The 17,408-nt window shown below is 53.8% G+C and overlaps 6 protein-coding genes across 6 annotated transcripts; 5 read left to right on the forward strand and 1 right to left on the reverse strand.

The window, feature by feature from the left end:
- Positions 1-1,338: 1,338 nt before the first annotated feature.
- Positions 1,339-4,761, forward strand: BO80DRAFT_363930 (ion transporter; the record flags this gene model as incomplete). Its single annotated transcript, XM_025716125.1, has 2 exons — positions 1,339-1,615; positions 1,664-4,761. 2 exons carry the CDS (start codon positions 1,339-1,341, stop codon positions 4,759-4,761), a joined length of 3,375 nt encoding a protein of 1,124 aa, XP_025571836.1.
- A 630-nt stretch (positions 4,762-5,391) lies between these two features.
- BO80DRAFT_428180 (uncharacterized protein) lies at positions 5,392-7,819 on the forward strand. The gene is made up of 3 exons (XM_025720192.1): positions 5,392-5,496; positions 5,561-7,043; positions 7,098-7,819. Exons 2-3 carry the CDS (start codon positions 5,579-5,581, stop codon positions 7,733-7,735), a joined length of 2,103 nt encoding a protein of 700 aa, XP_025571837.1. The 5' UTR covers positions 5,392-5,496; positions 5,561-5,578; the 3' UTR covers positions 7,736-7,819.
- Positions 7,820-7,940: 121 nt separating this feature from the next.
- BO80DRAFT_496241 (synaptobrevin family protein) lies at positions 7,941-9,194 on the forward strand. The gene is made up of 2 exons (XM_025724003.1): positions 7,941-8,109; positions 8,221-9,194. Exons 1-2 carry the CDS (start codon positions 8,069-8,071, stop codon positions 8,948-8,950), a joined length of 771 nt encoding a protein of 256 aa, XP_025571838.1. The 5' UTR covers positions 7,941-8,068; the 3' UTR covers positions 8,951-9,194.
- A 1,119-nt stretch (positions 9,195-10,313) lies between these two features.
- Positions 10,314-13,033, forward strand: BO80DRAFT_504710 (putative C2H2 finger domain protein; the record flags this gene model as incomplete). Its single annotated transcript, XM_025724439.1, has 2 exons — positions 10,314-12,417; positions 12,515-13,033. The coding sequence occupies 2 exons, from the start codon at positions 10,314-10,316 to the stop codon at positions 12,808-12,810; spliced, it is 2,400 nt and encodes a 799-aa protein (XP_025571839.1). The 3' UTR covers positions 12,811-13,033.
- On the reverse strand, positions 12,863-13,727 carry BO80DRAFT_428183 (dolichyl-diphosphooligosaccharide--protein glycosyltransferase subunit 4). Its single transcript, XM_025720193.1, has 2 exons — positions 13,704-13,727; positions 12,863-13,520 (listed from the first exon to the last, which is right to left on the reverse strand). Exon 2 carries the CDS (start codon positions 13,446-13,448, stop codon positions 13,230-13,232), a length of 219 nt encoding a protein of 72 aa, XP_025571840.1. The 5' UTR covers positions 13,449-13,520; positions 13,704-13,727; the 3' UTR covers positions 12,863-13,229.
- An 881-nt stretch (positions 13,728-14,608) lies between these two features.
- Positions 14,609-16,372, forward strand: BO80DRAFT_458128 (Zn(II)2Cys6 transcription factor; the record flags this gene model as incomplete). The annotated part of the gene is made up of 1 exon (XM_025722264.1): positions 14,609-16,372. One exon carries the CDS (start codon positions 14,609-14,611, stop codon positions 16,370-16,372), a length of 1,764 nt encoding a protein of 587 aa, XP_025571841.1.
- Positions 16,373-17,408: the final 1,036 nt, after the last annotated feature.

Genomic DNA, 17,408 nt, shown 5'->3' on the forward strand with positions numbered 1-17,408 from the left:
CATCAAATACGAGAGGTTCTCCTTCATCGGAAGGACGCCGTTCCACTTCTTCAGACGATCCCTCGCAGCTTCCAAGAGCTCCTGACCTGATCGTCGAAATACCTCAGAGGGAGGTCATTCATTCTCTCAGGATGGACAGCAGCAATTGAAGGGGCCATCCAAGAGCCCTGGGGTCTACGAACAACTCCGCACTCTGTGGATTTGTTGAGTACATTACGCCTAGATGCTAAAGTGCTCGGCCTTACCTGACACATTAGCGTCACATACCTACAGGGGTGTCAGAATCATCTCAATCTCCTAGCAATGTCCCGCCTGAATATTTCCCAAGCTCAACTTAAATAGCTCAAGGTCTCGAGGTTGCTGTTTTGACCGTCAAACCTGCGGAGGCACACCCTGCGAAAGAGAATACGAATGTCACGATACCGACGCCGCAGCTGTCACACTCACAGACGATGATCATTCTTATAGAGGTCACAGACTCCCCCCAACGTACCCATTTGTTTTCCCTCCTTTTCTTCCTTACCTATTTCAGTTACATCATGCATCATTGCATCATAGCTGTATCCAAAGGCCCGAATGAGCTGGTGGTATGATTCGCCGTGCGGGATTCCTTGCATGTACTCGGAAATGAATTCGGCGAGGTCTCCGGTTCGGGCCCTTTTCTTTCACGGCCCTCTCACTTCTCCCCCCCTCTTGGCTTCGGCCTGCATGGCATAAATGCATGTGATTTGTTTTGATCTCCAGAGGAATTCTTTTGTGTTACCATAGTACGTAGGAAGTTGCGCGTAGTATTTGCGTAGTGGTTGGTCCTCCCCATTCCAAGTCGCTGAGATCAAGAAGGTGGCGAGCAATCCGATCAAGATTACGCCGTACTTTAGCACTTGCCTGAGCTCCCCGGTCGGACGGGGGTCTGGCCACTTACCCAAGGCCAATCGACGTCGCGAAGGCTGGCAGGGTGACTGGACTTATCTGGCGCTAATCGCCGCCCCGACTCGGGAAGCATCGTGAGATGGCCTGTTTCCCTGCGATCGTCGCCTCCACTCCTGCAATGACTGCAGGCGCATGTGGGCTGCGTTAATTTTGGGAGCAAATCGTTTCAACGGTTCGGCAGCGCTCCCTGCTTATCTCGCTCATGAAAATATCTCTTTGGATCACGCGAACCTTGCCAGGCTTCCAGAAATCTTAACTCCCCTTTTAAGTAAACTTTCCTCGCCTAACTCCGAGCGGCGCATTGTTCTTTCCTGCTTCTATCTTGGCACGCCCCCCCGAAATGCTCTGACGGCAATCTTCTCCCCTCCTCGTCGGTTGACTCTGAGACTTCTGGGGACGATCTCAAACATGCTCGCCTCCCTTCTGCGTCCCAAGAAACGGCGAGTCTATGCAGACCGATCGCCATTCTCATCACCGTACACCACTCGGGATTCGCCATGGCCTTTTTTCCAGGACCATCCGTCCCAAGGGCATCCTGGGCCGGGCTACGGAGAGATTCACGAGGAGGGGCCTGACGCAATGCCTGGACAGGATGAAAGTAATGAGGACGACGATGGCCCGATGGAGTCCACACCTTTGCTTCCGATTTTCTCTGCCTCGCATCTAGGTACGGACACTATACTTGGTACCGAGTGAAAAGCCCCAAATGTATACTTACACACTGACTACTTAGATACTTTGCCGGTTTATGATATCACGCATGCCATACGTCCTCTAATCGTTTCTCGCTGCGAAACCACCCTGACTTGGGACCAATTGAGGTCTCCGCAGATCTCTCAATTCCTAGTCAAGCCTATTCAGCAGAAGATACGAGCCTTGCACTTCTCCCGGGCTACATTGTACGCGCTGATCACGAATTGCCTCCAATTCACGAAGGAGGTTCATCTGAATCCAGGGAATAGCGGCGTGAGCCAGACCAGGGCCATGGTGAGCGAGCTTCTTGCCATCAAGTTGCTGAGAGAATATACGACGCGAGAATTGATTGACGCGCTATCCTATGAATTCTATCCGCTCAACGGCCAAACGCCAACCGTGACTGCAAGCTCCGAGCGGGCCCCTGGCTGGTATTCGGCCCAGGGAAGCAAGCGGCCGGCTATCGCTCGTATCTCCTGCCTGGAGGTGGCCATCCGCGCCCAGGCGAAGAGATTCTTGTCGCATCCCCTTGTGGTACAACAACTTGAAGCGATATGGGCTGGCACGATCGTCTTTCATTCTGCGGCTGACAATCTCCATCGCTCGCCGGCCCAAACCCAGAGTAACGGGAGACCGCAATACGGTACGACTCTCAACCCATCTCCCGCTGGCGTGTCACATCAGTCGCAGTCCAATGTATCTGGAAATCGACGCTCGGTCACCATTTATGATCCAAGAGATGCCTCTCTGTTCAAACTTTCCCGGCTACGGGTGCCTCGATACAGACAGTTCTTGTCAACCTTGTCATTCGCAGTTCTGCTGGGGCTGTTCCTCGCCGTCTTGAATCAGCGTAGTCTCGAGATCACTCCGTTGGAAATCATTTTCTGGCTTTGGAGCGCTGGCTTTATGCTTGATGAGATTGTCGGTTTCAACGAACAAGGATTCAGTCTGTATCTCATGAGCTTCTGGAACCTGTTTGATCTCGGTATCTTGTTCCTCCTTTTCTGTTATTATTGCATGAGGCTTTATGGCGCTATTTTGCCCTACACCCGCAATCAGGTGGTGGCAGACCAAGCATACGACATCTTGGCCGCAAATGCAGTCCTTCTCTTTCCGCGACTTTTCTCGGTCCTTGACCACTACAAATATTTCTCCCAGTTGCTTATTGCTTTCAGAATCATGGCTTCCGATCTGATCGCGGTATTTCTATTGATCATCATTGCCTGCAGCGGTTTTTTCGTCGCGTTCACGCAGGCCTTTGGCAGCGATGAAGACCATTCGCCTGGTGCCGTTGCTTATGCCTTGTTCCAGATGCTGATGGGATTCACCCCAACAGCATGGGGTCTCTGGGATGACTACAACACACTGGGCAGGGTGATTCTGACAGTGTTTTTGTTTATCTGTCACTTTGTTGTCGTCACAATCCTGATCACGGTCTTAACCAACTCCTTCATGAAAATCGTGCAAAATGCCAACCAGGAACACCAGTTCCTCTTCGCCGTCAACACAATCTCCATGGTCAAATCAGACGCCCTCTTCTCTTATGTCGCGCCAACTAATATCTTTGCTTGGCTGATCACTCCACTTCGTTATTTCATGTCCTTTCGAAAGTTCGTTCGGATCAACCGGACGATCATCAAGATCACCCACTTGCCAATCTTGTTTACGATCTGTTTCTATGAGAAGGCAGTCCTGAGCCCTCAGGTGATCGATTCTACCGATTTGGTGGATTCAGCATCTCCATCTCAATCAGCGGGTCGCCATCAGGCCCGTACTGGCCGATTTAGGGCTTTCAGCTCCCAAGCTCATCGCTTCGTTCGAGAACCATCGGTGGCAACATACCAAAAGGATCGTGCTTTGGACGAGGTGTTCCGACGGCCATTCCACGATGCAACGTCTCGAGGGCCCGGCGGAAACCTCAATCCAAGAGAAAACCATAGTGCTGTCAACAAATGGATGCAGACCATGGGATTGGGCCCTGTGAACCCTCCTGATGAGCAGGACTCGGAAGAAGTTGAGCGTCTGGAAAGATCACCAAGAGGTCGATTGGGCTTCAACCGGAGGCTTACCAGGAGCTTACGCGATCTAACAGAATCAAATCGCTCCGCTAACTCCGATATTGATCATACTCATCAAGTGGCATCCTCACCCGCGACGCCACGTAATGGCAGAGCCTTCCTAACCCCAATGAGGACAAGGCAGCTTTCGCGACACACGGGCATGGAAGGCGACGATGAGCTAACGAGTGATGATAATGGCGGATGGGCTGAAGAACAGCCGTTGGTTCCAATGCATCCGGAAGACGATACTCTCAGGAAAACCAAACAAAGCCCAATCAATACTCCGCCCAAATTTTTCAGCTCTCGACCGTCAACGGCTCGACTCAAGTCTCGCAAGACCAGCCCCGCTCGGCGGATCAAGTACCACACGCGGAACTACTCAGGCGCTACTATGCTGTACAACCCAATTTCGTCGGATAGCAATCATGAGGAAGCTCCAGCTTCACCGAGACCTATCCGGCCGAGAGCTGAGACGCCTGATCGTGCAGGTGGCGTTAGAGTCTCCACATCTGCTGACCAGTGGACGCTGAGGAGACATAGTACAGAGGGTGGCCGACTTCGAAACGTGACTATGACCCGGTCTGATCCAATGTCTGTACCCGGTCAGGGTGGGTTTTCCGTGCCCGATTCACACTTCCAGAGGCGTCACCAAGCGTCCATTCTGGATGGCCTAGGCTCTGATTTGGGAGATAATAAAGCGATTACGCATGGCTTTCTGGGCGGCGTTCCGTCGAGCCTAACGACTCAGATTGCCTACGCCACAGGCAATATCCGCCGTCCTGAAAGCCCGGGCAGCAGCCAGGATATGCTCAGCAAGCTTGTGCTAGCTCGTATGAACAATATCGAGGAAGGCTTCCGTGAGGTGATCAAAGAAGTCAAGGACCTCCGGCGCGGAGGGACCAGCCGGAGCGAAAGTCGAATTGATGAGCAATGGAGCGCCCAACGCGAGAAGAAAAAGCGACGTGCAGAGAAAAAGGAGCCGAAGAAGGATGCTCAAGGGTCTCGGAAGAGCAAGACGAGCAGCGAAGGGCAATGGTCGGATGTACCCCCGACCCAGCCTAGGGAGAAGACCACGTAGGTGGTTGATGCTGATGGATGGAAAATCTTGCTTCATTTGCTGTATCTGTATAGAATATGTGGGGTGGCTGTCTCATAGCTTTCTGCTGTTTATGATACCCTTATAGTCCCTCGTGGTCACGGGGATGTCTGTCTGAAGCCCGGTTTAGCTACTTCGCTATGTCGTTATTCGCGTCCATTGTTTATTGGCCTACGATGTATATTGCGTGTAGTCGAATGCCCGGGGGAGCTCTCCCTCGTGGAGGGCCACTGTGCGTAATTGTTTTTCTGGGGAAGAAATCCCCGCGATATACTTCCGTCGGCAGGTATGGTTACGTACTCGGTATACAAGGGTTTGCTGGGTTTGCTCGTTTTGCAGCCAGCCGCTAACTCGGTTGTCGCCGAGTGACTCTAGATTGCTCCTTGCTAACTACTTCCTAACTTCTGACAACTAACGTGCCATGACTCACTTCATCCTTTCCACGCCACTCAGGCCCAACTGAAGTGTGTGGGGCTTCCCTGGTCCGTCTCGGGGGCTCAGCCTGGCCTTCCAGCAGGCACCGGTGAAACGGTAAGGCTGACGGAGGCTGTGAAGGGCCCTCATCGTCATTATTATTGTCAACCCAACCCAAACTAACCGCTGGGACTGCAAGACACAGGTGAATTCCTTGTGATAATTACCTGTCGCCCCTCATTCTCTGAAACCCTGAAACCTCCTTGTCATCATCTTGTTGTCTCTTTTACCCAGCACCATAAGGTGTGTCATCGTGCTATCTCTTCAAGGTAGGGAGGCATGAGGGCGTGACATTAATCTCATCTAGGTGCCATTCATCTACAAGATGGAGAATCCCGCCCAAAAAGCCGATCCCAACATGACCGCCAGGCCCTCTATCCCAGCCAAGATGGGTGCTTCTGGCATCGACATACTGGTTATGGACGGCGCCGACACGCTAGTGTTTATCGATCCTCCATCGTATAAACCAACCTGGTCAATGCAACCACACTCTGCCACGTCTATTCCCCATCGTATCCAGAGCAAGAGCCTTTTGAGCACAGAGTCCCCCTACTTTACGAAGCTATTCGAGCCGAAAAAGCAAGCTCGCATTATCAAGCGCCGCGACCTGGAGGGAAAGCTGCCTGACGGTATCAGATACGCTATTGACCTCACTCCTCCCTCAACGGACGACGAGGCGGTAGCTTTCACCACAGAGTTGTCCTGTCCCCTGGGTATACGGTCCTGGGCCCGCGCAATCCAGCGTTGGGGACTGCCTTCACGATGTGTTGGCGGCCGCGACGAAGATGACCATAACCTTCCCTCTGAGTACTCAGAATCTCGTCACCGCATGGGCATCGTGCACGTACTCCAAGCATTAGGAGGTGTCAGTCCACTCTTAGACACAGCCTGCAAGCTCTGGACCTTTTTCGCATTGGCTAAGGTATTTGGCGTGGCCAGGCAAGGGTCGATCAAGGTTGAAATTCTCACCTGGATCTATGAGTCAACCAATTCTAGGCTCATTGAAATTTATCCAGAGATTACCTACAGAATAGCTTGTGGAATCCAGTGTGATTACCTGTGCCAGGACTCCTTCTGTGTCCTTGTTGGAGAGGAGGCGCTGCTCCGCCTGTCCAGCGCAGATAAAGGACCCAGACTTCAGTGGCCAGAGAGAACATTCCATGGCCGTGTTCGTGAGCCTTTGGACGATGAAGATCGTCAGCGGGTCGAATATGCAAGCCAGAGCTTCATGGAATATGTTATTGACCAATTCATCCAGTTAGCGGGCACTGAAATGCACTGGATCTTGCAACTACCGGCGTTCCAGAATATTCTCCGTCACACCACAGATAACTGCGAAGGCTGCACGTTTGCTACGAGTCTTACTTCCAAGCTGAAATCATACGTACGGGGGCACATCGTGTCGACCCTAGCAAAACCCGCCATAACTTGGGCCGCAAGAACAACTCGATACATTGACTTCGACGACTATCCCTCGCGGACGTTTTTAAATTCTTACGATGAGATGCGTTTCTCTGAGCGTATAATCAGCAAAACCTTCTGGCAGACGCTCAAGTTCGAGAACCACAATGACCGTTTCGCATTCCCTGACCAGGAAATTTGTAACACCACCGTCGCGGACTTGGGGAGACACCTATATCCTTTCCAGGCCCAAACAGATGCGAAAATCGAACATATTGAGTTTAACGATTTGTTGTTCGAGATAAACCAGTACAATAGCCACGCAGATGGGGCTAGCTCAAGGTTCGGATTTCGTAAGATCGCGGGTGCGACGTTGTTCGAACCTCGAGGTATGATCTATCAGGTTCTTTGCTTTGACCACGCAGCTAAGAGAGAAACCTTAGGCCCCATTCCGAAGACCCCCACGACAGATATCTTCAACCCGGCCCACTTTTTCCAAGACGTGCGCTCATATATAACTGACATGGGAGAAGTTCTGGGCAACGGCAGCAGGCACGGAGCCAACTTCCTAGTTACTGACACGCTCACCTGTCTCACCGAGAGTGAGATGAAGTTTCTCCCACTCTGGGCGGGGGGAAATGATGATGGGTCCGGCGGTGTTTTCACGGATCAAGGAATACCTAATCTTGAGACAGGCGGATTCTCTACACCGGGTCCTGCGATTCACACGGGGAGTACTGTTCCCTCGGTCACTTCTTTCTCAGACATAACTACCAGTGGCTTTGAAAGCACGGTCCAGGGGGCTTCTCACCGAGCCACGGGAGGTTATTGGACGGACATCATGTCCATCAACTCGGAGGGGTACTTCATAGCAGATGAAAAGCACGCGGCAACCTCGTCTGAAGCACAAGCAGATACGGACATTTATTCTCTTACCTTGGAGGTGTCGGATGATGACCTCGATGACTGCTTTGAAACCGACAGCGAAGACAACAACACAGTCATAATGGATAGCTCTGTTGAGAAGACCTCGGAGAGGCTGGAGTACATGGGTCTAGGGGTAGAAGCTTTCCCAGAATGATCCTGAGATTGAGAGCATGCTCGTCCTTGGTTATAGCACCAGGACCAGAATACTTGACGTTGCTTAATAAAAGATGACATCGCGCACTGGTGTACTTCGTAGACTTGATGCAGGGAAGACCCAAGAAAGACCACGGCACGTGACAGAATCCGGGGGCGCCTCGGCGGCGACGTCACGGAGCGGGAATCTTATCTCCAAATCCCTCGCATTCTTCCCTCCCTCAGAGCCCAAGCCAAGCCACGGTGTCGGGTCTGACACGTTGGCGCAGATCAATCTCATTCTCTGCTCAGTTCTGGGAATCGGTCTTTTACACGACTACAACACTCAACCATCATGGCCGCCTCCTCATCGAAGCCAGCGAGCTTCCTGCTCTAGTACGTTGCCTATCTCCATCACACAGCAGCAACTGAACAGCACCGCCGCTCCCAAATCGCTCTACAGCCTTACTCCCCTCGTGAGTATCTTTGTACTGACCACTTTCACAGCTCTTGCATCGCCCACCGCACGACCATCCTGGCCGAGCATTCCTCCCCAGGCACCTCCTCCACGGCCGCCTCCTCTCTGGCCTCTATCATCCTTCCCAAGATCAGCCACGACCAACCCCAAAAGCTGACCTACACACACGAGCGTCTCTTTGTGCACTATATTGCCGACTCCCCCACCGGCACGAACACCACGGACGACAGCACGCGCCAAGAACCCAACTCCTACGCCCCACTCAGCTACATTGTTGTCGCGACCGCCGAACAAGGCCGCCGCATCCCCTTCGCCTTCCTTCTCGAAATCAAGCGCAAGTTCCTTTCGACATACCCGCCCTCCAGCACGGATTTCTCTGCCCTCCCGGCCTACGGCTGCGCCGCGTTCAACAATGAGCTCCGCTCGCTGCTTCAAACGTACAACACGGCCCCGCCAGCAGATTCGCTGGCTTCGGCACGGCGGGAGATCGATAGTGTGCGGAACATCATGACGGAGAACATTGAGCGGGTGCTAGAAAGAGGAGAGCGGATTGATCTGTTGGTCGATAAGACGGATCGGTTGGGTGGCAGTGCGCATGATTTCCGCATCAGGAGTCGCGGGCTCAGGAGACGGATGTGGTGGAAGAATATCAAGCTGATGGTGCTGCTGGCGGTTGTGGTGGTGTTCTTGATCTATCTGTTTGTAGGCATGGGGTGTGGATTGCCGGCTTGGGGGAAATGTGTTGGGCAAAGTGAGTAGGTGGATTTCCCCCCAAAAAAGGGAAGAATGCTGGGAGGCTTAAAAGGGGGAGAGGAGATCTGATGTGTGTATGTCAATTATTTTCTCGTCATGGGCGGTTATGTGGCTACTGATATCGTTTACGACCAGTTGATTTCAGCCAATTGAGCGGGGTTGTGAACTTCGAATGTATGATATTATGACTGCTGGTCTTTCTCTATCTGTTACTACCTAGGTATCTTCAATGTGAACATCTCCAATATGTTTAATGGCTTAATGAGATCTACCTGACACCTCAAGCGGCACTTGGCCTAAGTATTCACCGTACACCGTACTCGAGGCGCCTATCTACATGCAGGCCTATCCAGCCAACCACAATCTACTCAACGCAACACCAAAAGTCATACACAAACATCCAAAAATAACCATTGTATTGAAATGAATCTAAACCAAGCCAAGACCGCAGTCCCAGCGTCATCTATCAATCTACAACGAGCTACGAAAGCATGTATCTCACTCTCAAACCCACAGCGTCCTTGCCGAAGCATCAGTGCGAGTCTGCAAGCGAGGCAAAACGACCACTGGATCGTGTCCAGAGACGGTACGTGTTTGCGATTCCTTCTGCGCCAGCCGTATACCTCTTCAACCATAGGGTCCGTCCTAAGGGAGGGGATTGATGAGGAGATAAATCTGGCGCGTGGTGTTGGGGGGAGGTAGAAGTGAGGGTATGGGAGGGTTGTCGTGAAGGGGTTGTTCTCGTGTACGAGGAAGTTATCGCTAGATGTGCAACAAGGACGAGACGTTGTGTATGCCATCGACTTTAAATGGTAGATGTTGGTGTCTGTCCGTGTTGGAACACCAGAGCTTGCCGACCTCGTCATCCTTGGGATGGTGAGGGAGCAGTGCTGAATATTAGTAGCACCGTCAGAGAAATGCTCCTGCTATCGTGGTCTCATCAAACCCGAGAGCATCGTGTCGCTCACGCAGCAGTATGGAAAGTGAGAAGAATGGACACGAGAGAAAGAATAAATAGGCTTGAATGTGCGTCACATGACATCCCGCTTAGGCCAGGCCAGCTCGATGATTGGCCAGCGCGTGGCACCTCCCAAACAGGCAAGTCTGCGGTCCACCGCCCGCGTGAGGCGGTCCAGATCGTCAATTGTCCCAGAGCTTCTCTTCATGCGCGCCATCTATATTGTGGTCGCGTCACGCTGACCATCCTGCATTGAAAATGACTCTGAGGTGCTGAGCATATTGGTAACATCACAGCGAATGCTCGGAAGATTGTTACTGGCTCATCCCGTACTGCCCCCTCTCTGCATGTTCACCATGCTGATCGCGGCAAACAATTGGCACCTGAATTCTTGATATCTTCCCACGCAAGATGTCAAGTGAAGATTTGCAGTGGCTCGAAAGTTACCTACGCCATGGATTTGATCCGGAAGCTCAGGGAGCCGACGAGTCCACATCTTTCTTCCAATCGAACCCTTACTTTGCCTTGCCCCCCTCCTCGTCATTCACAGCTGCCCACAATGGCCCCCCCGGCTCTCATTCATTCCAGTACTCAAATGAAAGAAGTGTGAGGCCACCTGGACCCAGTTCGTCCTCAGAAACCTCTCACCAGCCCCCATACTCTCGTTCCCACCAAGCGCAACCGCATCATCAGCCAGCCTCTACCATGGCGCCACCGTCGGGGTCGCATACCGAAGGGTTTCATCGATCTGCCCCCTCGCAAGGTCCGAAGTCGTTCCCATCTCAATCGCCGAAGCCGCCCCCTTCCAAAGGATACAAAGCGAATGCTCCTCAACTGCCCAAGCCAGTGCCCTCACACCAGACTGGTCCCCCACAAGGGTATAAATCCGGTCACCCTCGATTGCCTCGACCGGTCCCTGCTCAGGCGTCCACGCCGGGGCCCCCTCCAGGGTACCAACCAGCCTCGTCTCCTGCGGTCCAGTCGATTCCTTCACAACCGCATACAGCGGCCCCCACACCGACGCCAGTATCTTCAACCCTACCGCCTGCGCAAGTGTCACACTCGGTTGTGTCGCCAATGGATCTTATGAAGACGCCAATTTCAGCTCCGTCAACACTACCACCTGCGCCGGCTCAGACTCCTAATTCCCGTCCGTCACCCATACCGCCCGTTCAGGCATCGAATACACGTCCCGCGCAAATGGTAGCCCCGCAGATATCGAATGCGCGTGCCACATCGGCGCTACCGACTCAGTCGCCTGCCTTTCCTCGACCGAACATCCCGACTACACAAGCGTCAAACTCAGCCCCTCCGCCTAATCAACCTGCGCAAACAACGAATTCGGCTTCGCAGCCTACGATACAACAAACCAATACCGCCAAGGGTGGAAGCGAACCGGGCCATGACGCCAAGAGACGTCGCATAGGGCCTGCAGGTACACCCGGACGGAAATCTGGGAGGCCTGCAATGCCCTCCGCAAAGGCACCCCCTGGCAGTCTTCCAGCTGGAGGGCTTGCGGCTTACAACTTTACGCCTCAGGCAACCGACCCTTCTACGGGCAGAAATCATCTGAAGTCTCGGGGAGATATTGTGATGCCGTTACATGAGGAAGACGCTGCGGTAAAACTGTCCTATGACCCGAAGACGATCGCCAGAGACGTCTTGATTGCGGCAGGCCGTCATCCAACCGAGGAGCCATTGAACCACCATCTGCTTCGCTTGCGCGATGTCTTCATCCATGTTGATAGCTCGTCGGACTTGTCCACTTTTCGCTGGGATCTGGTCGATCCTCTGGGTGCACGTGACACGGGACCGTCTGTCCCTCAGCCACGGGCCCCCGCCGCGCCTGCGCCGCCGCGTCCCGCGCCGCAGTCGGGTCCGTCATTGCCTGTTCAACAGAACAACACCTTCCGGCCCCTTCCATCACAACCTCCCCTACCACCGCAACGCCCCGGACCCCAGCCGAGAGCGCAGCCACCAGCTCGTCCACCACAGCCGACGCAGCAGCCGACGCAGCAGCCCCCCGTGCCCGTACCGCAAGGACCCCAGTCGGGACCGCCAACCGGCTTCTTCCACTCGCGCCCTCCGGTGCGGCATCTCCCACCCGCCTCGCAAGCACCGCTGCCACAAGCCCGGCCGCCCCCGCTGCCATCTTCACAGCCCCCGTCTCAGCTCAACACACCCACGCCAAAGGCGCAAGTGGCAATGACGGGCAGAAGACCGGGACGACCCCCTGGCAGCTCGAAGGTGCAGCAGCAGCCCGTCGCATTGCCGCAGGCTTCATATCCGGTGTTTGCGTGCGGATGGGCGAACTGCCAGGCGGAGCTGCATAACCTGGAGGGGTTGAAAAAGCATGTCTTAAAGGTGCACGTGTCGCAGCAACTCACGTGCGGGTGGAAAGGGTGCTCGTTTCCGGAGACTTTACCTGCTGCCCTCTTGTTCAAGCACGTGAAGAAAGACCATCTGGACCCGGTCGCGTGGAGACTGGGCGATGGGCCCTCGGTGCCTGGAACTGGTGAGAAAGCATCTGCTGGATGATTGCCTTTTCAGCCTGCGTCTACTTTGCTTGTGCGGACCAGTGATTAATGTTTAACTTAACTTGTGCCATATAGTGGGAAACGATGCCGGCGGGAGCCTTGGGCCATTGGGTATTCCGGACACGGTGCGACCGGGCAGCGAAGACTCCCTCATCTTCCCTGCTAGCGCCAGCTCTATCCGCGCATTCAACAAAGTCCATGGGAATAATACGCCGCAGGAGAAAACACGGGAGATCTTCAAGGCGGTGCAGCGATTGAAGGAGCAGATTGGCGTGGGGTTGGACCCCGGAGGATGTGAGCTCGCGACATCCGCACGGAATGAGCGAGTGAGCAACGAAGAAGAGGTCTACGAGGTGGTGCCCGCATATTAGAAGAACCATGATCTATGATACCCCCTTTTGCGTGGAGGACATGTGTCTTTTCCGTGGTTTCGCCGACAGGGCATTTGACCGCGGCGGTAGCAGGAATTGGTGTTTGGCGAGTGTTGTTTTCACGGGACTTTCTTTCCCTCCTGGACCAGCAGGTTTTCAGAGGTACCTTGTAAATCAATAGCATGGAGCAGCAGTGGGAGCATCCATCATGTATCATACAATCAAAGGATTTTTCTTCGAAGATCATGTATTGACGGCGACCACCCGGGTATCCTTTCATCGCCTCTTTTCTTTCCCTTTGTCGAGTGTCTCCCTCATGTCTCCCCCGAGCGCTCAGGAACAATAAACATACATAGTATAGCAAACAGAACACCGATCAACCCCATGCATCCATCGCGGGCAATAGATAGATCCCAAAACTACCGATCTTTCCCCCCTCCCGTCGCCGACGACGTCCCCGCCGTCACCGCCGCGGGAGTCGAACCGGCCGACGCGCCCGTAGCTTGCTTGTTCGTGTCCTTAAGATCCTCCCCATGATCTTTAGCGTTCACTTCGAGGAAGTGGTAGAGAACGATCATCATCATAGCGCAGGAGCCGAGGAAGACGGCGAGCCGGTGGAGTTCTTCGTCGGTGATCATGGTGACGGGGGGGCGCTTGGTCGGAGAATGAAATTGATTGCGCCGAGGGGGAAGAAACGCTGCTAGATTGGACTGCAAGAGGGAGAGAGAATGAGTGAGCACGACGGCGCAATGACGGAGGGTGGGATTCTAAGCCGGGAAGCCACGTTGATGGTCGGCGCCAATTGGGACGCCGGAACCAAAGCTGGACAGGGAGGGGGCGCGAGAACCGGATGATGGACAAAACTCAAAGGAATGGGTTCCAGAGGGACTTACCTGGCTGGAAACAAGATTCGGGAGGAGACAGAGCAGGTCTGGATGAGGGGGGAATGGCTGAGAAGGGGAGGACTCTTTTGAAGTGAACAACTATCGTTACGGAGTATACGTAACGCAGTCACCGTACCGGCGGGCTCAGTCAGCAGCAGCAGCAGCAGCAGCAGCAGCAGAGCAGTAACAACTAACAACACCACTGAAGCAAACAATCCAACGTCCTTCCATCTGGCTCTTCTCTCGCTCTCTTGCTTTCTTCCCTGCCCCTGCAACCCCCCATCACTCTCCACTCTACCAATTTATCCAGCCCTCCCTCTAGCGATCTATCCAACTCTCGACCGGCCCGTTTCCTTTCCTTTGTTGTCTGGCGCCGTGTCACCCCCAGCACCACAGCTCCACCGCGCCGGCCTGTCCGATCGTGAACGGTGACTGGTGTGCCAATGGGTGGGGGCAACTGCTAAGTACTTCGTCTTGTCGGTCAAATAAAGAACGCCGGCGAGCCTGTCAGAAAAAGGTACCTCTGGCGCTTCTGTCTGCGGTGCTTGGCCATGCATGATTCGTGCCGCCGTTGGGCTTAATTAATCCCAAGTACCACTCTTGCCCTCCTCCTCGACCCATCACTTCTTTTTCTTCGCATCCCCATCCACCCCCCCCCCTTCGGCTTCCCCCCTTCGGCTTCCCCTCCTTTCTTTCAGACTCTCTCTCTCGTCTTGCTCTCCCTTAAATCCTTCCGCCCCGCGTCTACCATCCTCCCGTTGCCTTCTCCTTCTCTCTCCGACTCTCCCCACCTTCCTCTACTGGTTTCCCACTCCGCCCGCATCAACCACCTTGCCCTCCAACTCTCCTGGTGGTTCTAGACCTGCAGATGACACCATCGGCTCATTGACCACCGGTGATAGTTTGTTGTCAATATGGACCAAGCAATCCAGGATCCTTTCGTTTCCACTCAGAACCCCGTCCCTCCCAGAAACTCGGGCCCGTCGCTGCTCGCCTGTCTGCTATGTCGACACAAGCACCTCAAGTGTGATGGGAAAACTCCGGTCTGCGGTCGCTGCGAGACCACGGGGGCAGAATGTCAATACACCCCCTCGCGTCGTGGGTACAAGGGCCCTTCGAAGAAGCGCCGCGCCAATCCATCATCCCCCGAACAAGTGGCCGCAGATCTGTCGGCCCCATACGAGCCCCAATATTTCAATGTCCCTTCTGACTGGGCCCTTCAAAGTGGCATGCCCTACAATTTACCGGCAGCCACCCCTCTGCCGCCGTCCCTTCCCTCCTCGTCGGCCCCCTCCGGGAGTCCCGATCTGACGGACAATTCTGGCTCCTCGCAGCCGCTCCGTGTTAATAGCCCCCTCACCCCAGAGTCGATCTCCTCCATTGCTGGCGATGGCTATCTTATCGACATTTTCTATACATATTTCCATCCGTCCCACCCGATTCTGCCTCCCCTCCGTGTCCTGTACTCCTCCCAGGCCCCGCCTCCGTTCTTGGAGCATGTCATCAAATTTATTGGGACCCACTTTACCCCGGCCGCTTCCAGCGACGTGTACCGGCCATCGGTGATGTCGTCGGTTATGGCGCAAGAAGGAACCATTGAGAAACTGCAGGCGCTGGTGCTCCTGGCAATTGTCCTTCATTCCCGGAATGAGCGGACTGAAGCGGGCGAATGCGTCGCGACGGCGGTGAATCTGGCTTTCGATTTGGGATTGCATACTCGGGGATTTGCGCCTATGATGAGCAAGGGGGACCCGGTGCGTGAAGAAAGCTTAAGGCGTACCTGGTGGGAGCTGTTTATCATTGAGGGCATGTTGACCGCCTTGGGCGTTCAGCAGACATTCCGTTGCAATTCAGTCCCGCTCGAGGTCCCTCTGCCGTGCGAAGAGCGCATCTATCAGGATGGGCTGCCGCCACCACCTGCGCCAACCATTGCGCAGTTCGATGAGCGTGTCTTCGCCGATGAGGAGCGAGATTTCTCCTCTTTCACCTATCGCATCGAGGCGGTTCGAATCCTTGGGCGGGTAGTAGCCACCCAAGAGATGATCGAGGGCCAGCAAGACCAGGTCGAGGCCATTGACGCCCGGATCACCAGTTGGTTCCACCACCTTCCCGAATCCAAGGCCGAATTGATGCGTCCGGATGGGACTGTGGATGAAATGATGTTCCAGGCGACAATGATTGTGAATGGCTCTGCCATTTACCTTCATTTCCCGCGGTCCGACCTGCTGTCATCCCCAACCCTGGCGTCGGAAGTCATTTGTGGCCATCACGGGCCGCTGAGCCTCCCGGCCTTCTCACATCACGCCCATGCCATGAAGGCGGTGAAAGCAGCCAGCGAGATCTCCACACTGGCGTCGATTCGCATGCCGGTCGTGAAGCACACGCCCTTCTTCATCTGTGCGCTGGTCCTCAGCTCCATGGTGCAGCTGGCGGCGTGTTCCGTCAAAGCGGGGCAGATGCCGGACCCTAGTCGTGATCGACTTACCCTCACGATCGGTGTTTTCAAGACTCTGGCCCGGACATGGGCCATCTCGCAGACCATTATGCGACAAATCAAGGCGGTGGCGCGTGATGTGATGGACCTGGGTCTTCGGCCTGTTGTGGGCGAGATCGATCTGAACACCGTCCTCGACAGCAGCCGATTCTGGCTGACCGAACCGTACCCGATGGTCAGGTGAAGGAGCTATGCTCCTCACGCGTGAGCTATTGTTCGCACGTCACAGCCCCCTTCTCTTCCCTGTCGATATTCATTTAACATCGCGAATGATACCCCTCCAAGATTGATGATGATTACTTGTCGAAATGACACCGAGATGATGCCAACGAGTTGATTTCATTGTTCCGCTGGGGATCCCATGCTCTCAGGGGGGCTTGGAAAATACGAGCAATCTTATAAACCATCTAACCAATGATGCTGATCTACCTACCACCTGCACTCTTCATTTTTTTTTTTTGATGACCACGAAAGAACCTGCAGCAGATATCCGCAAGGATGCGGAACGTAATGTCATGGGGAAAAAGAAATGTACCGCGGCCATAGCGAGGCCGATTGTCGATGACTGCTTTGTGATTTAGGTGCCAGGCTTGGAATTGAATCGTACCGGTTATATACAGAGTGATATGTCGAGATATAGTCCTCGTAATTCATATGATTATTAGACAGCCCTATTGGCTACCAGTGACCACTACTACCGACAGATCACCTGATCGGTCTTTTCCAAGTACCTCATGTCTTCCCAAGCTACTAAGTATTCGTTGGCAATTTCTACAGATCAATGGGTAGATGACCAGATAACTAAATGAATCGATAGATAGATGGATACATTCCAATCAACCTGGGTATCTCAGATCGCTGACTAAATAAGGAAAGTAAAAGCAGTATTTCGGTAGTTATGCAAGGCTGAAGGACTGGCTGGCAGATAGATAGATAATGCAAATATAATGGCACCGGGTATGTATGCATGCGTATGTATGTATGTATGTATGTAGGTATGTATGGTATGTCATGAAAGGAATGAATGGTATGGGTCCGTGGTATCTGAGGTGATATGAGGTGAGGGGCATGGTCAATGTTGGAAGTGAGCGAAGAAGGAAGGAAGGAAGGAAGGAAGGGAGGGAGGGAGGGGTCCGCCGTGTACGTTTGTATGTGTTAATGCAAGGGTCATGAGGTATGCGATGGAAGGAGTCAGTGAGCGAGAGGGATGGATAGATGAA

Source organism: Aspergillus ibericus (genome assembly GCF_003184845.1).
Source record: "Aspergillus ibericus CBS 121593 unplaced genomic scaffold BO80scaffold_44, whole genome shotgun sequence".
NCBI classification, from domain to species: domain Eukaryota; kingdom Fungi; phylum Ascomycota; class Eurotiomycetes; order Eurotiales; family Aspergillaceae; genus Aspergillus; species Aspergillus ibericus.

Bases quoted from the DNA above. Each gene is read 5' to 3' on its own strand.
- BO80DRAFT_428180 (XM_025720192.1), top strand. From the start codon at position 5,579: ATGGAGAATCCCGCCCAAAAAGCCGATCCCAACATGACCGCCAGGCCC. The intron at 7,044-7,097 runs GTATGATCTATC...GAGAAACCTTAG, and splicing joins GACGTTGTTCGAACCTCGAG to GCCCCATTCCGAAGACCCCC.
- BO80DRAFT_428183 (XM_025720193.1), bottom strand. From the start codon at position 13,448: ATGATCACCGACGAAGAACTCCACCGGCTCGCCGTCTTCCTCGGCTCC.
- BO80DRAFT_496241 (XM_025724003.1), top strand. From the start codon at position 8,069: ATGGCCGCCTCCTCATCGAAGCCAGCGAGCTTCCTGCTCTA. The intron at 8,110-8,220 runs GTACGTTGCCTA...CCACTTTCACAG, and splicing joins CCAGCGAGCTTCCTGCTCTA to CTCTTGCATCGCCCACCGCA.